A 20,036-nucleotide genomic window follows, 5' to 3' on the forward strand; every position below is an offset into this window, starting at 1 on the left:
ATGAAAGTCAGTGTGATTCTGCTTAGGAAGGCTTTGCTGACTTCTTTGTAATATTAGACATGTGATTCTCATTAGTCTATTTCAGTGGTAGTTAACCTGGTCTCTACCGCCCACTAGTGGGCATTCCAGCTTTCATGGTGGGCGGTAGTGGAGCAACCAAAGTATAAATAAAAAGATAGATTTAACTATAGTAAGTTGTTTTATAAAGATTTATTCTGCCAAATTTAGCAAAAATCCAACATAAAGTACTTAGTAAGTAATTATTATTATATGCTTTAACTTGCTTTAACTCTGCTTTATAAATTTTATAAAGTAAAGTTACTTCCCTACTTTATAAATCACCATTACTGTGGAACTGGTGGGTGGTTAGAAAATTTTACTACTAACAGAGATACAAAAGTGGGCAGTAAGTATAAAAAGGTTGACTACCCCTGGTCTATTTGGTAGTTATTTTTATATGTTAATTTGGCTAGGCACTAGTACCCAGTTTTTCAATTAAATACTAGTATAGGTGTTATTGTGAAGGTATTTTGTAGATATTGTTAACATCAACAATCTGTTGATTTTAAATAGAGGAGATGGGAGATTATCCTAATTAATCTCAGTGGGTGTCATGCAATCAGTTGAAAGGCCTTCAAACCTAATCAAATTAAAGAACTAATTCCAGGTAACAACGAAATCAGCAAACCCATCCTTACGTTTCTCTGTTCTTCCAGGACCACTTCTGGTAGCAATTTTTATGTCAATCAGAAAAACAGAAATGCTATGAGTGATATAGAAAAAAGGATTTATTATGCAGTTATGGAAACTCTGTAGTAGAGCAATATATGCATGCTGTTGCCTCTGTGTCTAGTTTTAAGGGTGAAATTGCTATCAGTCAGCCAGACTGAAAATCAGAAAGGAAAGCTAGATGTGGACAAGAGCAAGAACAAAACAAGGACCCACAAGAATGAACTGGAATCCACATCTTTCGCTCACTACCTTCAATCTCATTTCTGTGGGTGACCTGCATTCTAAAGAAGCTGGCATCCTTCACTACAGAGCTTCCCAGTGCTTGGCTCACGACTCAAGAGAAACTGAAGGAGGTTATCTGGCAGGATCTAGACAAGCTGCAGAACTGGATACTATTCCATGCCTACTAGGTGAGCAAGCATATCAGTGACATCATGTGCAAGTAGCCACAGTACTTGGCACCATCCATTAACCTTCAGAGCATTTAGAATGTAGCTGCAGCTTTTTTTCTACCTTCTAAATGTCACATAAAATATCTCTTGTGGCCATTGCTGACTCAGAACCATTCAGAAAAGAGAATTTTGCATAACATAAATCCAGCTCAGCTAAGTTAATACAAAGCCCCATACCATGTATATATATAGTCATGCGCTGCTTAATGACAGGGGTCTGTTCTGAGAAATGCATCATTAGGCGGTTTTGTTGTGCAAACATCATAGACTGCACTTATATAAACCTAGATTATATAGCATACTACATGTCTACATTATATGGTATAGCCTATTACTCTTAGGCTACAAGCCTATATAGACTGCTACTTTACAAAACAACATGAGATTAAATCAAGCACAAGAGGAAATGATGCAATCGAAACACAGTAAGCATGATACGTGTGAGCCTGCTGCTGGTGTAACACAGCATACTGTTTCACAGTGGTACAGCGGGCTTTTTTTATATATATATAAATAGAAAGAGTACATTCTAAGGCAGGGGTTGGGAACCTATGGCTCGTGAGCCAGATGTGGCTCTTTTGATGGCTGCATCTGGCTCGCAGACAAATCTTTAATAAAAAAAATTAAAAAATAATAATAATGTTAAAAATATAAAACATTCTCATGTATTACAATCCATTCATTTCCTACCGCTCATATTCATGGTTGCGGGTGGCTGGAGCCAATCACAGCTGTTCTCCAGGACAACACCAAATTTTTATTGGATAATGCGTAACATACACGGGTCGTTGTATGGCTCTCATGGAATTACATTTTAAAATATGTGGCATTCATGGCTCTCTCAGCCAAAAAGGTTCCCGACCCCTGTTCTAAGGTAATGCTAAAGAGTATAGTTTAGAAATTACATAAACCAGTAACATGGTTGTTTGCTATCATTATCAAGTATTATGTACTGTATAATTATATGTGCTGTACTTTTATGTGACTGACAGCACTGTAGGGTTGTTTACACTAGCATCACAGATATGAGTAATGAGTTGTGCTATGACATAATTAGGCCATAGGAATTGTTCGGGTTGGTTATAATCTTATGGAACCACTGTTATATATGTGGTCTGTCGTTGACTGAAACATTGCTATGCAGCACGTGACTATTTACTTAAAACAATAACTTTCCAGCCCTGGCGGGTTGGCTTAGTGGTAGAGTGTCAGCCTGGCGTGCAGGAGTCCCAGGTTCGATTCCTGGACAAGGCACACAGAAGAGGAGCCCATCTCCTTCTCCACCCCTCCCCCTCTCCTTCCTCTCTGTCTCTCTCTTCCCCTCCCACAGCCAAGGCTCCATTGGAGCAGAGTTGGCCCGGGCGCTGAGGATGGCTCTATGGCCTCTGCCTCAGGCACTAGAATGGCTCTGGTTGCAACAGAGCAATGGCCCAGATGGGTGGAGCATCGCCCCCTGGTGGGCATGCTGGGTGGATCCCGGTCAGGCACATGTGGGAGTCTGTCTGACTGCCTCCCCGTTTCCAACTTCAGAAAAATACAAAAAAAAACCCCACAAACAATAACTTTCCATATTTTCTATCACCTAAGAGACAAAATCCAAACTCCTTAACTTGACTTCTAAGAGTCATAGGAGGCTTTCCATGTTCTGCCATCTGGCTGCCTCTCTAGCTTTAATTTTTACCATTACATCCTGGGATATTTTTTCCTATCCTGTTTGCCTTTGTATATGCTAGTTCCTTGATCTGAAATATTTTTTCTTGCTTTGACCTCCTAGCAAAATTATCCTCAGGTTTCAGAACCCGCCCAAGCTTCATCCACCCCTGTAAATCCTTATCCTGTGCCTGCTCCCTTAGACATCTCATTGCATCCTCTTCTCTACAAGCTCCTACACTATTATGTACCACAGTACTAGAAAATGTTTTCTAACATGTAATCTTTCCCACTAGATTATGAGATCCTAAGGAGCTCTGTTTATTTCAATTCTTTTTCCCTTGTATCAAAGCATAGTATATGGCTCATGATGATAATTATAATAGTTATTATTATATCACAGTGAGTGCCCAATATACAACAAATACAAAGTACACATTTAATTTCCTTTTTTTTTTTAATTTAAGCAAGAGTAGGGGAGACAGAGAGACTCCTGCATGCACCCCAACTGGGATCCACCAACAACCCTTGTCTGGGACTGATGCTCTGCCCATCTGGGGTCGATGCTCACAACTGAGTTAAATAGCGCCTGAGGCAGAGGCTCCGCAGAGCCATCCTCAGTGCCTGGGGCCAACGTGCTCAAATCCAGCCATGCCATGGCTACAGGAGATGAAGGGGGTGGAGAAGCAGATGGTTGTTTCTCCTGTGTACCCTGACTGGGAATTGAACCCAGGACTTCCACAGGCTGGTCTACCACTGAGCCAAGCAGCCAGGGCCACACACTTTAATTTCTAATCATCCCAGTAACTTTGCAATAGGTAGGTAATATGATAGATCTCAGTGTTTGTTGAATAAAATAAATTAGTGAATATATTATGTAAGATTAAAAATTGCAATAATTTTTATTTAAAAAATTGCAATAATTTTCCAACTTTCTCTTAAGGGAGTGAAACTTTTTCTGTAAGTGAAATCTTATATAGAAGCCTAAGATATAAACCATAGAACACCAGGTAGTTCTTATTCAGGCTTCCCCTAGCAGTTCTGGAAGCACCTCCACCAAACTCTAGGACTAATTGAAGCACAATATTTCATTTTATAACAAGGAAACTGGCACGAAGGTGAGGTCACATCTAGAGTCCTGACTCTTAGTCATTGCTCTTTGTACTACACCAAGCCTGCCTTTCGAGTTTGATTTAGCTCGGTATTAAGCCAATAATATCACCACAGACTATAGGTGGTTATTAGTGTCAAGATATTGAATATGCTAGAAATACAGGAGATGATTTTGTGTTAGACACCTCTACCTTTACTGATACCCATAACCTGAGACCTATTTCCTTTTTTTTTAATCCAAAATGTGTTTATTGGGATGGTTCCCCACTCATCTTGATTCTGGGAGCTTTTATTGCTGCATCCTTCTGAAGGAACATCCTTCTGTAAGCCATCCTTTTCTTTCTGTAAGCTGACAGAGGACAATGGAGCAGTCAACCCAAAACTACCATTTATGCATGGCTACAGATGGTGATTTTTTAACATCCTGGACATTTCACATCCATGAAGTAGGAGTTAGGGCTCTGCACCAGGCGCTTCTTGTGTTTCTTCCTCTCTTCTGGGAAGGAATAAAGGAGATTCTTAGCAACAAGCATGTTGTCATGGGGAGGTTGTCACCACTGGAAAACGAGACCTACTTCCTTTAGAATAAAGATCAAAATCTTTAACATGGCCTAAAACCTCTCCAGCCTCTTCTTGTGTATCTCCCCATCTCATTTTCTGTGTTTTATCGGTACTGGCATCTTTAGTTCCTCACACTCACCAGTCTGCCCAGAGTGCCCATCTTAGTTTCTGTACTCTGAAAGGGTATCTTTTTACCTTCTTTCAGGACTACGCTGAAAGGAAAGCTTCCCCTTATCTCCCAGCCTCAGTGAGGTCCCCCATTACAGGCTTCCACAGCATTCTGTGCTTGCCTTTCAGTTACTGCACACTTGCAATAATTTATTTTCTTCTGTTAAACTATAAGCTCTGTGCAGGGATCATGTCCATTTGGTTTACTGCTGTACCCCAAGTGCCTGGCATATAGTAGGTATTCACTGAATGTTGGCTGGGGCTGTTGTTCCCTAGGGGAGTGAAGTGATTTGCTTTTTTTTTTCTGTCAGTACAGTGAAGAGAAGCACTTGTACTATCTGTGGCTTTCAGTCCAGGACTTTCATTTCAACAACACACACTGCTTTTCTTGGAGAAGGCCTAGGCACCAGTGGTGCCATAGCCCTTTCTGCTGCACAGACAGCTCTTTGGTTTGGTGACTCCGTATGCACTCCTAAGAGTCAACAGCCTGTCATTCCTGCCACTTAAAGTGCCATCAAGATGAGGCATTTAGAGTGGTATAGCAGGTACCTTTTTATAAAACAGGTAGTTACACAATAGGTACTTGTCCCAAAATCTGTCTTAGAATTATAGAAGGCTAGTAAGTGGCCATGCTTCATAGGTCTTTTCTTTTCTTTTTTGCTCCCCTCCCCTCCCTTCCCCTCCCCTCCCCTTCCTTCCTTTCTTAGATTTTATTTATTGATTTTTTTAGAGAAAGGGGAGAGAGAGAGATGGGGTGGGGGTGAAGCAGGAAGCACCAACCTGTAGTAGTTGCTTCTCATACGTGCCTTGACCCAGCAACCTCAGCATTCCAAGTCAACACTTTAATCACTGTGCCACCATAGGTCAGGCAACATGGATCATTTTCTTTCCTCTACTTCTGAGCAATCTTGATTATTTCAAGCATACTTTAGTATCTAGTTTTTTTTAAATTGTAATGATTGGTCAGTAGGGAATTAGACTCTTATAGTGGAAGAACAGATGCTTTTTTATTGGAATAAGTTTAAGATTGCCAAATAAAGTAGAAAGTGACTGTCTGAGGAAGGTTGTTTATGTTGTTGCGTTACTACTTCTAGATGGCTAAGTTATCATAGGAGCTTTTTATCCTCCTTAGAATTGTTGCTTCTGGTTCTTAGGAGTTATTGTTTCAAGCTCCAGTTTCCCTGGCATCTGAATTCAGGAGCCATCCATGACATTCTCTTTACCTGCTAACATTCATATTTATGCAAAGAGAAGTTTATATTACAGTTAAGTTTCTTTTATATTTTGAGTTTTTGTTCAACCGAGTTTTCTTCATTCTATTCCCATTCCTTGCTATTCTTTTATCCACAAGCTTTGGACTAAGTTTGGTCCTTGAACTTCTTGATGTTTAAAAATAATCTACCCAAAGCAGTGGCTGCTTCTTTGAGAGCATTTCCCTCCCTCCCTCCGTTCCTCCCTCCGTTCCTCTCTCCTTTCCTCCCTCCTTCCCTCCCTCCCTTCCTTCCTTCCTTCCTTCCCTCTTTCCAACATGACCTAAATTTTAAAAATTGCCTCAGTCTTCTGACTTTACTTCCCAGAATTGTTAGAAGATCTAAATGACAATATAACTCATTATGAAAATATATGGGAAAATACAAGAGCTGCTGTAAAATGGTAATCAAGGCTCCAGTTATCAAGGATTTAAAATAACTGAAGAATAAAGCCAGCCCTACGGCCAACAGATGCAGGTTGTACTAATTTAACAAGGTGCCATCCTGAAAGGCCATCAAATGTGTCTGGGGACTAGTTATAGCCAGAAAAGTATTTCTGTGGGTTGATTTCCTACCCTTTGTTTTGTAAATGAATTGCCTTCCTTTAGTAACTTAGGATTCTTTTTAGCATTTCAAAATTAAAATAATTCATCAAATAGGAATCATTTTCATAGGTAAGGTAAATCACAGGATAATATATTGGTATAATTTTGTTCTTTATAAAAATCAAATAACTTTAAAATGGTTAGGAGTTGATGGAATGAGTATGACAAATACACACTTTGGACTTTCATCAACAATAAAAAAATAGCCTGGGCCCTGGCCAGTTGGCTCAGCGGTAGAGCGTCGGCCTGGCGTGCAGGAGTCCCGGCTTCGATTCCCGGCCAGGGCACACAGGAGAAGCGCCCATCTGCTTCTCCACCCCTCCCCCTCTCCTTCCTCTCTGTCTCTCTCTTCCCCTCCCGCAGCCGAGGCTCCATTGGAGCAAAGATGGCCCGGGCACTGGGGATGGCTCTGTGGCCTCTGCCTCAGGCGCTAGAATGGCTCTGAATGCAACAGAGCGATGCCCCAGAGGGGCAGAACATCGCCCCCTGGTGGGCATGCTGGGTGGATCCCGGTCAGGCGCATGCGGGAGTCTGTCTGACTGCCTCCCCGTTTCTAGCTTCGGAAAAATGAAAAAAAAAAAAATAGCCTGACTGGGTGGTGGCACAGTGGATGGAGCGTTAGACTGGGATGCGGAGGACCCAGGTTTGAGACCCTGAAGTCACCAGCTTGAGCACGGGCTCATCTGGTTTGAGCAAAAGCTCACTAACTTGGACCCAAGGTCGCTGGCTCGAGCAAGGGGTTACTTGGTCTGCTGTAGCCCCACGGTCAAGGCACATATGAAAAAGCAATCAATGAACAACTAAGATGTCGCAACAAAAAAACTGATGATTGATGCTTCTCATCTCTCTCTCTGTTCCTGTCTGTCTGTCCTTATCTATCCTTCTCTCTGACTCTCACTCTGTCTCTGTAAAAAATAAAAATAAATAAAACATTGATAAAAGTCCAGCCCATCGCAACCACTGCAGCCATTCTTTAAAATATGCATGACCACCATGGCTTGCTCTCAGGGAGCCTTTTCTGGCAAGTTGCAGAAGACCTCCCCCACCCCCAAATGAAACTCCCTTCAATGATAACACTAGAGTTCATAGCCAATCCCGACTGATATAAAAGTCATATTTTCCTTGTACCTGGCTTATTTAAATTGTTACTTGAGGCCCTGGCCGGTTGGCTCAGCGGTGGAGCGTCGGCCTGGCGTGCGGGGGGGCCCGGGTTCGATTCCCAGCCAGGGCACATAGAAGAAGCGCCCATTCACTTCTCCACACACCCCCCCCTCCTTCCTCTCTGTCTTTCTCTTCCCCTCCCGCAGCCGGGGCTCCATTGGAGCAGGGATGGCCCGGGCGCTGGGGATGGCTCCTTGGCCTCTGCCCCGGGCGCTGGAGTGGCTCTGGTCGCAGCGGAGCAACGCCCCGGAGGGGCAGAGCGTTGCCCCTGGTGGGCGTGCCGGGTGGATCCCGGTCGGGTGCATGCGGGAGTCTGTCTGACTGTCTCTCCCTGTTTCCAGCTTCAGAAAAATACAAAAAAAAAAAATTGTTACTTGAGAGGTTCCTGTGACTCACATTGAGACAAGACAGAGAAGTGCTGGTACTGGAGACAAGATGATGTAGTCTCCACATCCTCTGCTATAGGCTCAGGTCACCTCCACGCATACCTTCACACAGGCTGCTCTCTCCTGTGCTCACTGTGGCCAGTGCTTCTGTCACCACCCAGTGGGAGGTGCAAGATATGGGGTTGCAGCCATGTACTCCATCTTCTCCATGGGGGAGCACCTAGGATAGCTTGCCCTGGGACAACCTCCAGCACCTGTAGCTGCCGATACAAAGGACCACTGCCAAGGAACTGGGAGCATTTCTTAGTGTCTGCTTTCCTGTTCTCTAAGAATGTATGAGGAAACTTGGAAGCAGAGTGATGAAGAGTTCCTCTAGGCTTTGCCCCAGGTCAATGCTGAAAACCCCATTCCTTAGGAAATTGCTTTTCAAATGGTACTAGTGGCTAATAAACTCCTAAGTAGGATATTCAGCAAGGGAGCAAATACAAAAACATATTTTTATCCCAGCCAATCATTCTACCTTCCTTTCTTTTTTTTTCTTTTTATTTTTTTGCATTTTTCCAAAGCTGGGAACGGGGAGTCAGTCAGACAGACTCCCGCATGCGCCCGACCGGGATCCACCGGCATGCCCACCAGGGGGCGATGCTCTGCCCATCTGGGGCATTGCTCTGTTGCATCCAGAGCCATTCTAGCGCCTAAGGCAGAGGCCACAGAGCCATCCTCAGTGCCCGGGCCATCTTTGCTCCAGTGGAGCCTCGGCTACAGGAGGAGAAGAGAGAGACAGAGAGGGAAAAGAGGGGGAGGGGTGGAGAAGCAGATGGGCGCTTCTCCTGTGTGCCTTGGCCGGGAATCAAACCCGGGACTCCTGCACGCCAGGCTCACGCTCTACCACTGAGCCAACCGGTCAGGGCCCATTCTACCTTCCTTTCTACAAATTTGGGTGTGAGACTACGTATTTGGAGCAGGGCCTCTCTATATAGAATTCCTAAGATTATATGTGGAGAAAAGAAGGAAGTTGCTTGAAAGACATATAGGCGACCTATTGGGCTGTACACGGGGATTGTGGGGGATAATCCAAGGTGCCAGGCGCCTGCTCTAGGCATGTAGCTATGCCTCGCAAAATTGAAGAAATCAAGGACTTCCTGCTCACAGTCAGACAAAAGGATGCCAACTCTGTCAAGATCAAGAAAATAAGGATAATGTGAAGTTTAAAGTCCGGTGCAGCAGATATCTTTATACCTTGGTCATCACAGACAAAGAGAAGGCAGAGAAACTGAAGCAGTCCCTGCCCCCAGGTTTGGCAGAGAAGGAGCTGAAATGAACCACACACGCTGATCCATATTAAAAAGCTAAAAATTAAAAAAAAAAAAAAAGGCATATAGGCAGTAGAAAAGTTTTAGTTACAACCTATCTAGGTTTTTTTTGTTTGTTTTGTTTGTTTGTTTGTTTGTATTTTTTCTGAAGCTGGAAACGGGGAGAGACAGACAGACTCCTGCATGCGCCCAACTGGGATCCACCCAGCACGCCCACCAGAGGGCGACGCTCTGCCCACCAGGGGGTGATGCTCTGCCCCTCCGGGGCGTCGCTCTGTTGCAACCAGAGCCACTCTAGCGCCTGGGGCAGAGGCCAAGGAGCCATCCCCAGCGCCCGGGCCATCTTTGCTCCAATGGAGCCTTGGCTGTGGGAGGGGAAGAGAGAGACAAGAGAGGAAGGAGGGGGGAGGGGTGGAGAAGCAGATGGGCGCTTCTCCCGTGTGCCCTGGCCGGGAATCGAACCCGGGACCTCTGCACGCCGGGCCGACGCTCTACCACTGAGCCAACCGGCCAGGGCTGGTTTTTTTGTTTTTTAATGTTTATTTTATTGATTTTAGAGAGAGGGGCAGGAAGAGAGAGACAGGAACATGACCCATTCCTGTATGTTTCTTGACCGGGGATCAAACCGGCAACCTCTGTGTATCCAGGCGATATTCCAATCAACCAAACCAACCAGCCAGAGCACACATACCTAGATTTTAATCCCAGTAACTACCACTGTCTACCTCTGTGTCCTAAAAAAGTTACTTATCTTGAGTCTACTCTCCTCATCTGTAAAATGAAGACATATGTTATGAATATTAGTCTATATAAAATCACATTGCAAAATGCCTGGCACATAAAAACTATTCAACAATGTTGATTCCCTTCATTCATTTCCTTAAGTAACTAGAATCAAAGTGTTGGATTATGGTGCACACATAGTGACATACTGAGAACAGATGAGTGTTCAGAGCATAAAGAAAGCCCTGGGTGAATCAGAATGGTATAGTGTGAGCGATCAAGATATGTGCTTCAAATGGCTCTGGCTGAGCAATGGAGCAATGACCCAGATGGGCAGAGCATCACCCCCTAGTGGGCTTGCCAGGTGAATCCTGGTTGGGGTACATGCAGGAGTCTGTCTCTCTGCCTCCCTTCCTCACTAAAATAATAAACAAACAAATAAAGATCATGTGCTACATCCTGACTGACCCAAGTGACTCAATTAGAAATAGAAAATCTGCATAGACCTATAACAAGTATTGAAATCAAATTAGTAATTAAAACTCTTTCAACAAAAAAGATCCAAGACCCTGATGACTTCTTTAGTGGATTTATCAAATATTTAAATAAAAGCCTGACCCGGTGGTGGCACAATGGATAGAGCATCGACCTAGGATGCTAAGGACCCAGGTTTAAAACCCCAGATCATCAGCTTGAGCGCAGGCTCATCTGGCCTGAACACCAGCTCACCAGCTTGAGCACAGGGTCACAAACTTGAGCATGGAATCATAGACATGACTCCATGGTCTCTGGCCTGAGCCCAGAGGTCGCTGGCTTGAAATCCAAGGACACTGGCTTGAGCAAAGGGTCATTGTCCCAGGTGGAGCCCCCCAGTGAAGGCACATATGAGAAAGCAATCAATGAACAACTAAGGAGACTAAGGAGCAGCAACAAAGAATTGATGCTTCTTATCTCTCTCCCTTCCTGTCTCTCTGTCCCTATCTGTCCTTCTCTCTGTCTCTGTCACACATAAAAAGAAAAAGAAAAATAGTTCTGATGGCTTATGTTGTCCTAGGTTTTCTAGTCTTTTGTATCTTTGTCCATTTCAGACCTTTTCTAAGTTCTTTCTCTTTCTTCTCCACTCTGTTTTCCTTTTCTTCTTTAATAACAGACCATATTTTTAAAATTCATTTTAGAGAAGGTTGGAGAGAGAAAAAGAAAGGGGAGAGGAGCAGGAAGCATCAGCTCCCATATGTGCCTTGACCAGGCAAGCCCAGGGTTTCAAACTGGCAACCTCAGTGTTCCAGGTCAATGTTTTATCCACTGTGCCACCACAGGTCAGGCAATAACAGATCATTTTAAAAGCATTAAAAAAACTTTTTTTTTCTACTTTACTGATTTTGGAGAAAGAGAGAAACATCTCTTTGTTGTTCTACTTATTAATGCATTCTTCATTGGTTGATTCTTGTATGTGCCCCAACTGCAGATCGAACCCACCACCTTCTTGCATCTGGATGACGCTCTACTAAGCTACTGGGCCAGGGCCTATTTTGTTTTGTTCTAAAATATCAATCGTTATTTATCAGCTCATTCAAAAGTAATAAAGTGAAATAAGGAAACCACCTTTCTGGCAACTTACATGCCATTATTTTCCCAGCCCCAAGACTTAAATTCACTACAAATTTGATATGAAAGGGAAAAAAAATCTCTGAATTGCCCTCTATATTTCTTCATTATATTTCATATTTGTAGCTAGATCTCTTGCATTGAATATTCTAACTAAATTTTTGGAGCATTTTTTCTTTAAAATGCAAGAACATTTTTTTTTTTTTTTTTTTTTTTTACAGAGACAGAGAGAGGGAGAGAGAGGGACAGACAGAACGGAGAGAGATGAGATGAGAAGCATCAGTCATTAGTTTTTCGTTGCAACACCTTAGTTGTTTATTGATTGCTTTCTCATATGTGCCTTGACCCTGGGGCTACAGCAGACCGAGTAACTCCTTGCTCGAGCCAGCGACCTTGGGTCCAAGTTGGTGAGCTTTGCTCAAACCAGATGAGCTCACGTTCAAGCTGGCGACCTCGGGGTCTCGAACCTGGGTCCTCCGCATCCCAGTCATACGCTATATCCACTGTGCACCGCCTGGTCAGGCAATGCAAGTACTTTTATAAAAAAAAATCTACTTTGTGAGGTGAGAGTAAAGAGTTGGGAAAAAATTTATAAACTATAAATGCTATATAACTATTAGTGCATATATGCTAGAGATTGATAACAGTTTAGAAGACTGTTAGTTAAGCTTTTAATTTATTCCTTTTCTGTCTATATAATACACGTTGGCCTCTGCTTTAAAAATGAGAGTAATATATCTTACTTCATGAGGTAGTTGTGAGGATTCAATAAATATAGGTAGAGTATATTGAATGAGTCAAAAGAATTCATAAACCAAGGGACTGAACAGGACAGAGCAACTTTCTAAATTGGTTAGATCAAGGGAGAGAATTATTATCAGAGAGTAGATTTCCACAAAGTAACCCCCTTTGTATTTGCAACATTTTATTTCCTGAGAAATTTCCTAGAAGTCAAGAATCTTAAAAAGTTAGAAGAGGGAAGTACCTTCTACTTTCTTTTTTCATCCTCACTGTATATACAGTGTGTCCATAAAGTCATGGTGCACTTTTGACTGGTCACAGGAAAGCAACAAAAGACTATAGAAATGTGAAATCTACACCAAATAAAAGGAAAACCCTCCCAGTTTCTGTAGGATGATGTGGCAGCATGTGCGCATGCGCAGATGATGACATAACACCGTGTATACAGTGGAGCAGCCCATGGCCATGCCAGTCGAGATGTGGACGGTACAGAGGGAAGTTCAGTATGTTCTGAAGCATGCTAAATTCGAATCCATGACCAAAGTGCAATGTGAATATCAGCGCATTTATAATGAAGTGCCACCACATAGGAATAACATTACTGGGTGGGATAAACAGTTGAAGGAAACAGGCAGTTTGATGGAGAAACCCCATTCTGGTAGGCCATCAGTCAGTGATGAGTCTATAGAAGCTATATGGGATAGCTACCTAAGGAGCCCTAAAAAATCTGTGCGTGAGCCCACATCAAACTGCACTGAATAGGTATGAAACTGGGAGAGTTTTCCTTTTACTTATTATTATTTTTTTTTTTTTGTATTTTTTCTGAAGCTGGAAACGGGGAGAGACAGTCAGACAGACTCCCACATGCGCCCTACCAGGATCCACCCGGCACGCCCACCAGGGGCGACGCTCTGCCCACCAGGGGGCGATGCTCTGCCCCTCCGGGGCTTCGCTCTGCCGCGACCAGAGCCACTCTAGCACCTGGGGTAGAGGCCAAGGAGCCATCCCCAGCGCCTGGGCCATCTTTGCTCCAATGGAGCCTTGGCTGTGGGAGGGGAAGAGAGAGACAGAGAGGAAGGAGGGGGGGGTGGAGAAGCAAATGGGCGCTTCTCTTATGTGCCCTGGCCGGGAATCGAACCTGGGTCCCCCGCACGCCAGGCCGACGCTCTACCGCTGAGCCAACCGGCCAGGGCCAAGAGAGAGTTTTCCTTTTATTTGGTGCAGATTTCACATTTCTATCATCTTTTGTCGCTTTCCTATGACCGGTCAAAAGTGCACCATGACTTTACAGACACACTATATTAAGGGGTTGTGTGTGTGGTGTGTGTGTGTGTGTTATAGATGTGGGATGCCAAGTCTGATTCCACTCTTGCTCTTTTGAAAGCATTTTGTTTCCTCTTCTCCCAAAATAATGGAAGCCCACGGTGATGCATCTTAACTTATTTCACAAATTACTTCTAGAGTATCTTCTAGATCCCAAGAGAATAACCTTCCTTAAAAGTATAAGCCAGTCAAAGCAAAGTAACAGAGTAGGGAATTAACATCTGAGCAGCTATGATGGAAATCTTCATTTTCCACCCTCTTTCCTCCACTCCCTCAGCTATTTGTTGTTGTTGTTGTTCTAATTTCTTGGGGTTTTTTGTATTTTTTTGAAGTGAGAAGCAGGGAAGCAGAGAGACTCCCACATGTGCTCAACTGGGATCCACCCGGCATGCCCACTAGGGGGCGATGCTCTGCTCATCTGGGCCATTCCTCCATTGCAATCAGAGTCATTATAGCACCTGAGGCGGAGGCCATGGAGCCATCCTCGGCACCCAGGCCAACTTTGCTCCAGTGGAGCATTGGCTGCGGGAGGGGAAAAAAGAGAGAGAGAAAGGAGAGGGAGAGGGGTGGAGAAGCAGATGGTCACTTCTCCTGTGTGCCCTGGCCGGGAATCGAACCCAGGACTTCTACACACCAGGCTGATGTTCTACCACTGAGCCAACTGGCCAGAGCTGCAGCTGTTTTTATTAAATAAAATGAACTTAGACATTATAAGCATGACATTTCTTAAGTCTGAAACCAAAATGACAAACTAAAATAGCAACAACTAAGCAAATGCCTTAATTTGACCTAATTTATACATTTGTTTGCTTATTCAACATTGTTTATTAAATATTTACTCTGTGGGCCCTAGCCGGTTTGTTCAGCAGTAGAGTGTCAGCTTAGCGTGTAGAAGTTCCGGGTTCAATTCCCAGTCAGGACACACAGGAGAAGCGACTATCTGCTTCTCCACCCTTCATGTCCCCTTCTCTTTCTCTCTTTCTCTTTTTCTCTTCCTCTCCTGCAGCCATGGCTTAAATAGTTTGAGCAAGTTGGCCCCTGGCACTGAGGATGGCTCCATGGTTTCCACTCAGGTGATAAAATAATTCATTTGCTGAGCAACAGAGCAGCAGCCCCAGATGGGCAGAGCATTGCTTGGTACGGGGCTTGCCAGGTGGATTCCGGTTAAGGCGCATACTGGATCTGCCTCTGCCTCCCCGCCTCTCACTTAAATTTAAAAAAAAGAAAATTTACTCTGTGTGAAATACAATGCTAAGTGCTCGGTCTATAAAGATAAATCTTTACCCTCAGGGAGTTTATCATCTAGTGGGAGAGAAACAAGTAAATAGTCTGTTATCTTAGTGTATAATAATTTATTTGATATAGGTGGGCGTAACTGTGGGAGCACAAAGTTGGATCAAGTTTCTTGGAGGAAGTAAATATAACTGGTGAAAGTCCTAATGAATAAATAATTAAGAGTGAGAGTTAAAGAGTATTCTAGAATTTTGCTTCCTCTTCTATGAAAATGGAATAATACACACCAAATCCTGGGGGAAAGCATAGCTAAAGTATGGCCTGCCAGAAGTAGAGCAGTTGGAGCAGAAGCAGGAAAAGGTTAATGACAAGGTTAGTGGGTAGGAGTGATAGAATAGAAGGTGACTTGTCAGTGATTTGATGGTTTATTGATTTTGGTTTAATGTCCTTAGAAGCCTAAAACCCCCGTAAAGTGTGAAATAGGGTTTCTACAAAGAGAAGACCTTTTCCATGGTTGGAACAGAGCTGGTATCCACCATCTTGGTCTTCCCAGGTTGGGGTAATAGGCAACATGGCTCTTAAAAAGTTTCTAGTGTCTAGTACCTAATAGAATCTATGTTATCTAATTTTGACTCCCTTTTCTCTTCTTTTTGCAGGCACCCCAGAATAATTTTTCACACAGGCCTCGTGGACGCCCATCTCTACTGCATGAAAAAATACGTTGTGGACTTCCTAATGGAAAATGAGTAAGAAAGAGGGAGGTAGAGTCAGACCTACAGTACTTAAGCTACCATGTGACTTAGTTAACAGTTTTAAATCTTGATAATGTTAGGTAACAGTTTATATAAATAACATAATTTAGTTTCACCTTTGTTCTAGAAACGAAGTTACGTTATTCTGTCTGTACCACCGAGTCCCCCACTTGTATTTTTGGGACCTGTGTTATAATAAACCAGAAAAATATTTTCAGGCCTGGCCAGTTGGCTCAGTGGTAGAGCATTGGCTCAGCATGTAGATGTCCTGGTTTGATTCCTGGTCAGGGCACACAGGAGAAACAACCATCTGCTTCTCCACCCCTCTCCCTGCCCTTCCCTCTGTCTTCTCTCTCTCCCCCTCCCTCCCTTCCTCTCTCCCTCCCTTTCTCCCACAGCCATAACTTCATTGGTTCAAGCACATCAGCCCCAGCCACTGAAGATGGGTCCATGGAGCCTGCACCTCAGGCACTAAAAATAGCTCAGTTGCAAGCATGGTCCCAGATAGGCAGAGCATCAGAGTCTCAGACAAGGGTTGCAGGTGGATCCTGGTTGGGGTGCATGCGGGAGTCTTTCTCTATCTCTCCTCCACTCACTTAGAAAAGAAGAAAAAAATATATATATGTTTTTTATTAAATTTTTTTTTTTTTTTTTTTTTTTTTTACAGAGACAGAGAGTGAGTCAGAGAGAGGGATAGACAGGGACAGGCAGGAATGGAGAGAGATGAGAAGCATCAATCATTAGTTTTTCATTGCGCGTTGCAACACCTTAGTTGTTCATTGATTGCTTTCTCATGTGCCTTGACCGCGGGCCTTCAGCAGACCAAGTAACCCCTTGCTGGAGCCAGCGACCTTGGTTTCAAGCTGGTGGGCTTTTGCTCAAACCAGATGAGCCCGCGCTCAAGCTGGTGACCTCGGGGTCTCGAACCTGGGTCTTCTGCATCCCAGTCCGGGACCTCGGGGTCTCGAACCTGGGTCTTCTGCATCCCAGTCCGACGCTCTATCCACTGCGCCACTGCCTGGTCAGGCTATATATGTTTTTTATAAAACTAAGAATAACCTATGATGCCTCTTTCTGCACAATTCCAGGCTGTTCTTGCTTCCTTCTTCAGGGGTAAGCTTCCCAGCTCTAGTGCTGTTTATCTCCAAGTAGATGTCCTTCCCCTAGCAATTATCCTATAGATGGGCCCTCCTAGCAAAGGGCCAGAGAATTACCCAAGAGTAGGAAAAAAAGAAGAGCAAGTTTTCCTTCAATTTTGGAAAAGAAATCCATCTCACTGAGTGAACTTTCATGAATGCGAAGAAACAAATTTTGGTACTTTTCTGATTTTGCTTTGAGAACAGAACTGTGGGCTTTAATCCTCAAAGACTGTCTAGCAGATGACAGGACTCAGATTTCCAGAGGGATAGCCTCCTCTTGCTGTTCTCAAGGATTTTTTTTTTTTTTTGTATTTTTCTGAAGCTGGAAATGGGGAGGCAGTCAGACAGACTCCTGCATGCACCCAACCAGGATCCACCCGGCACGCCCACCAGGGAGCGATGCTCTGCCCACCAGGGGGCGATGCTCTGCCCATCTGGGGCGTCGCTCTGTTACAACCAGAGCTACTATAGCACCTGGGGCAGAGGCCATGGAGCCATCCCCAGCGCCTGGGCCATCTTTGCTCCAATGGAGCCTTGGCTGCGGGAGGGGAAGAGAGAGAGGAAGGAGAGGGGGAGGGGTGAAGAAGCAGATGGGCGCCTCTCCTGTGTGCCCTGGCCGGGAATCAAACCCGAGACTTCCACACGCCAGGCCGACGCTCTACCACTGATCCAACTGGCCAGGGCCTGTTCTCAAGTATTTTTGATAGGAAATGCAACTAGAATCCTCAGAGGAACCTGTAGGAAAAGATGTAATAGGTGCAGCTAGTCTCCCTTGATGGCTGCTCATCAGTTTCTGCCTTGTCAGTAGCACTGGTGGACTTGAAAGCAGGTGGCCAGTGTACCACAGCAGCAAGTTCCCTCAGACCGGCAGAGGAAGGAAGGCGGAAAGCCTGAGTTTAAATGCCAGGATGCCCTTAGCTGATAGACTTGGATATATAAGGGAAGGGGACTTCTCTGTGCCCTTTTTTTTTTTTCAATTGATTTTTTGAGAGGATGGGGGAAAAACAGGAAGGGAGAGAGAGAGTGAGAAGCATAAACTTATGATTGCTTCACTAGTTGTTTATTGATTGGTTCTTGTGGTTGCTTGACCAGGGGGGTTAAGCCAAGACAGTGATGCCTTCCTCAAGCCAGTGACCTTGGCCTTCAAACCAGCAATCTTTGATTTCAAGCCAGTGACCTTGGGATCATGTCGGTGATTCAGTGCTCAAGCCAGCGACCCTCTGCTCAAGTTGGCAAGCCCACACTCAAACTGGCAACTTCAGGGTTTCAAACCTGGGACCTCAGCATTTCAGGTCAACACTCTATCCACTGTGCCACCACTGGTCAGGCTGTGCCCCATATTTCTTTGTAGCATCCTAATCCTCATCCCCACAACACCTGCTAAACTCCTATAGGAAGGCCCAGGTAGAGCCAGTGGTAAAATGTCTGACGACAAAAACTGCCTGACCGAGCAGTGGCGCAGTGTCAGACTGGGATGCAGAAGACCCAGGTTTGAGACCCCGAGGTCGCCAGCTTGAGCGCGGCCTCATCTGGTTTGAGCAAAGCTCACCAGCTTGGACCGAAGGTCGCTGGCTTGAGCAAGGGGTTACTCGGTTTGCTGAAGGCACACGGTCAAGGCACATATGAGAAAGCAATCAATGAACAACTAAGGTGTCAAAACGAAAAACTGATGATTGATGCTTCTCATCTCTCTCCATTTCTGTCTGTCTGTACCTATCCATCCCTCTCTCTGACTCTCTCTCTCTGTCCCTGTAAAAAAAAAACCTGTATACTATGGAAAATTTCACACAAATACTAAAGTAGAGAAAGTAATATAATGAACTCCCATGGATTCATCACACAGTTTTAGTAATTATAAATTTATGGTCAATCTTGTTTTATATGTGCCACTACCCATCTACCCACTGTCACACCAAATTATTTTAAAACAAGTGATTATAATAGTTTATCTGTAATTATTTCAGTTGTAATTATCTGTAAATATTTCAGTATATATCTCTAAAACATAATATTTTAATCTTTTAAACAAAGACCTTAATACCATTTCCTTAAAAGAAAGAATTAACAGTGCTTTCTTTTCATTTTTTTAAAATTTATTTATTAATTTAGAGAGAGGGGCAGGGAAGGAGAGACAGACAGAAACATCAGTCTGTTCCTGTATGTGCCCTGACCAGGGATCAAACCAGCAACTTTTACATAAAGCGACAATGCTCTAACTAACCAAGCTCTCCAGGCAGAGCACTTCTTCTTCTTATGTGCCTTGACTGAGAAGCAAACCTGGGACATCCATACACCGGGCCGACACTCTATCCACTGAGCCAACCAGCCAAGGCCTTTTTTTTAAGTGAGAAGAGGGGAGATAGTGAGACAGACTCCTGCATGTGCCCCAAATGGGATCCACCTGGCAATCCCTGTCTAGGGATGATGCTCAAATTAACCGAGCTATCCTCAGCACCTAAGGCTGACGCTTGGAGCAACTGAGCTATCCTCAGCACTTGGGGCCAAGGTTCAAACTAATCAAGCCACTGGTTGGGAGAGGGGTAAAGAGAGAGAAGGGGGAGAGGGAGGGGAAGAGAAGCCTATGGTCACTTCTCATGTGTGCCCTGACTGGGGATCAAACCTGGGACTTCTGCCTACCAAGTTGACACTCTCTCCACTGAGCAAATCAGCCAGGGCCAACAATGCTTTCTTAATACTGTCAAATGGGATAATAGTTTTTAGTGTCTGGATACAAGGATACTGCTGGCCATTGTAGCTCTTTTGTAGCTTGTTCGGCCGCTACCAGTAATTGTTCCCATGCTTATCAAGTATAGTACAGTGGTATGTACCTTGAGAACAAGCCTGAATTTGGTGATTCTGTGGCTTGTAGCCAGAAGCTTCACCAAATAGGACTTTGTCAGACCTGCTATAATAGAGAATGATACAGAGCCTCCCATTTCATGATCTGTTCAAAAGACCCTTATCTCTTTCTTCCCCCATCAACCCTTCACTTCTTAGAGTTGTTGTGAGTAAAAGCATTATGTTGAAAATCAATAAATTTCATATGTTAGGAAAAAATTGAAGACATAGCAAGACAAATTAGAATGGTACTCAAGGGAGATTCTTTATTCCTGTCTGGAATAGCGTAGG

At 44.1% G+C, this 20,036-nt stretch overlaps 1 protein-coding gene and 2 pseudogenes across 2 annotated transcripts in view; 2 read left to right on the forward strand and 1 right to left on the reverse strand.

Moving 5' to 3' along the window:
• The window catches only part of EIF2B3 (eukaryotic translation initiation factor 2B subunit gamma), a 137,596-nt gene that overhangs the window by 80,679 nt on the left and 36,881 nt on the right, over positions 1 to 20,036 (forward strand). For both annotated transcript variants that reach the window (XM_066269359.1, XM_066269358.1), the window contains exon 6: positions 15,673 to 15,762. In XM_066269359.1, coding sequence (XP_066125456.1) covers positions 15,673 to 15,762 — 90 coding nt within the window. The remainder of the gene's footprint in view (positions 1 to 15,672; positions 15,763 to 20,036) is intronic.
• LOC136328741 (small ribosomal subunit protein eS27-like) lies at positions 4,237 to 4,480 on the reverse strand (annotated as a pseudogene).
• Positions 9,122 to 9,451, forward strand: LOC136329085 (large ribosomal subunit protein eL38 pseudogene; annotated as a pseudogene).

Source organism: Saccopteryx bilineata, chromosome 3 (assembly GCF_036850765.1).
Source record: "Saccopteryx bilineata isolate mSacBil1 chromosome 3, mSacBil1_pri_phased_curated, whole genome shotgun sequence".
Classification (NCBI taxonomy): Eukaryota; Metazoa; Chordata; class Mammalia; order Chiroptera; family Emballonuridae; genus Saccopteryx; species Saccopteryx bilineata.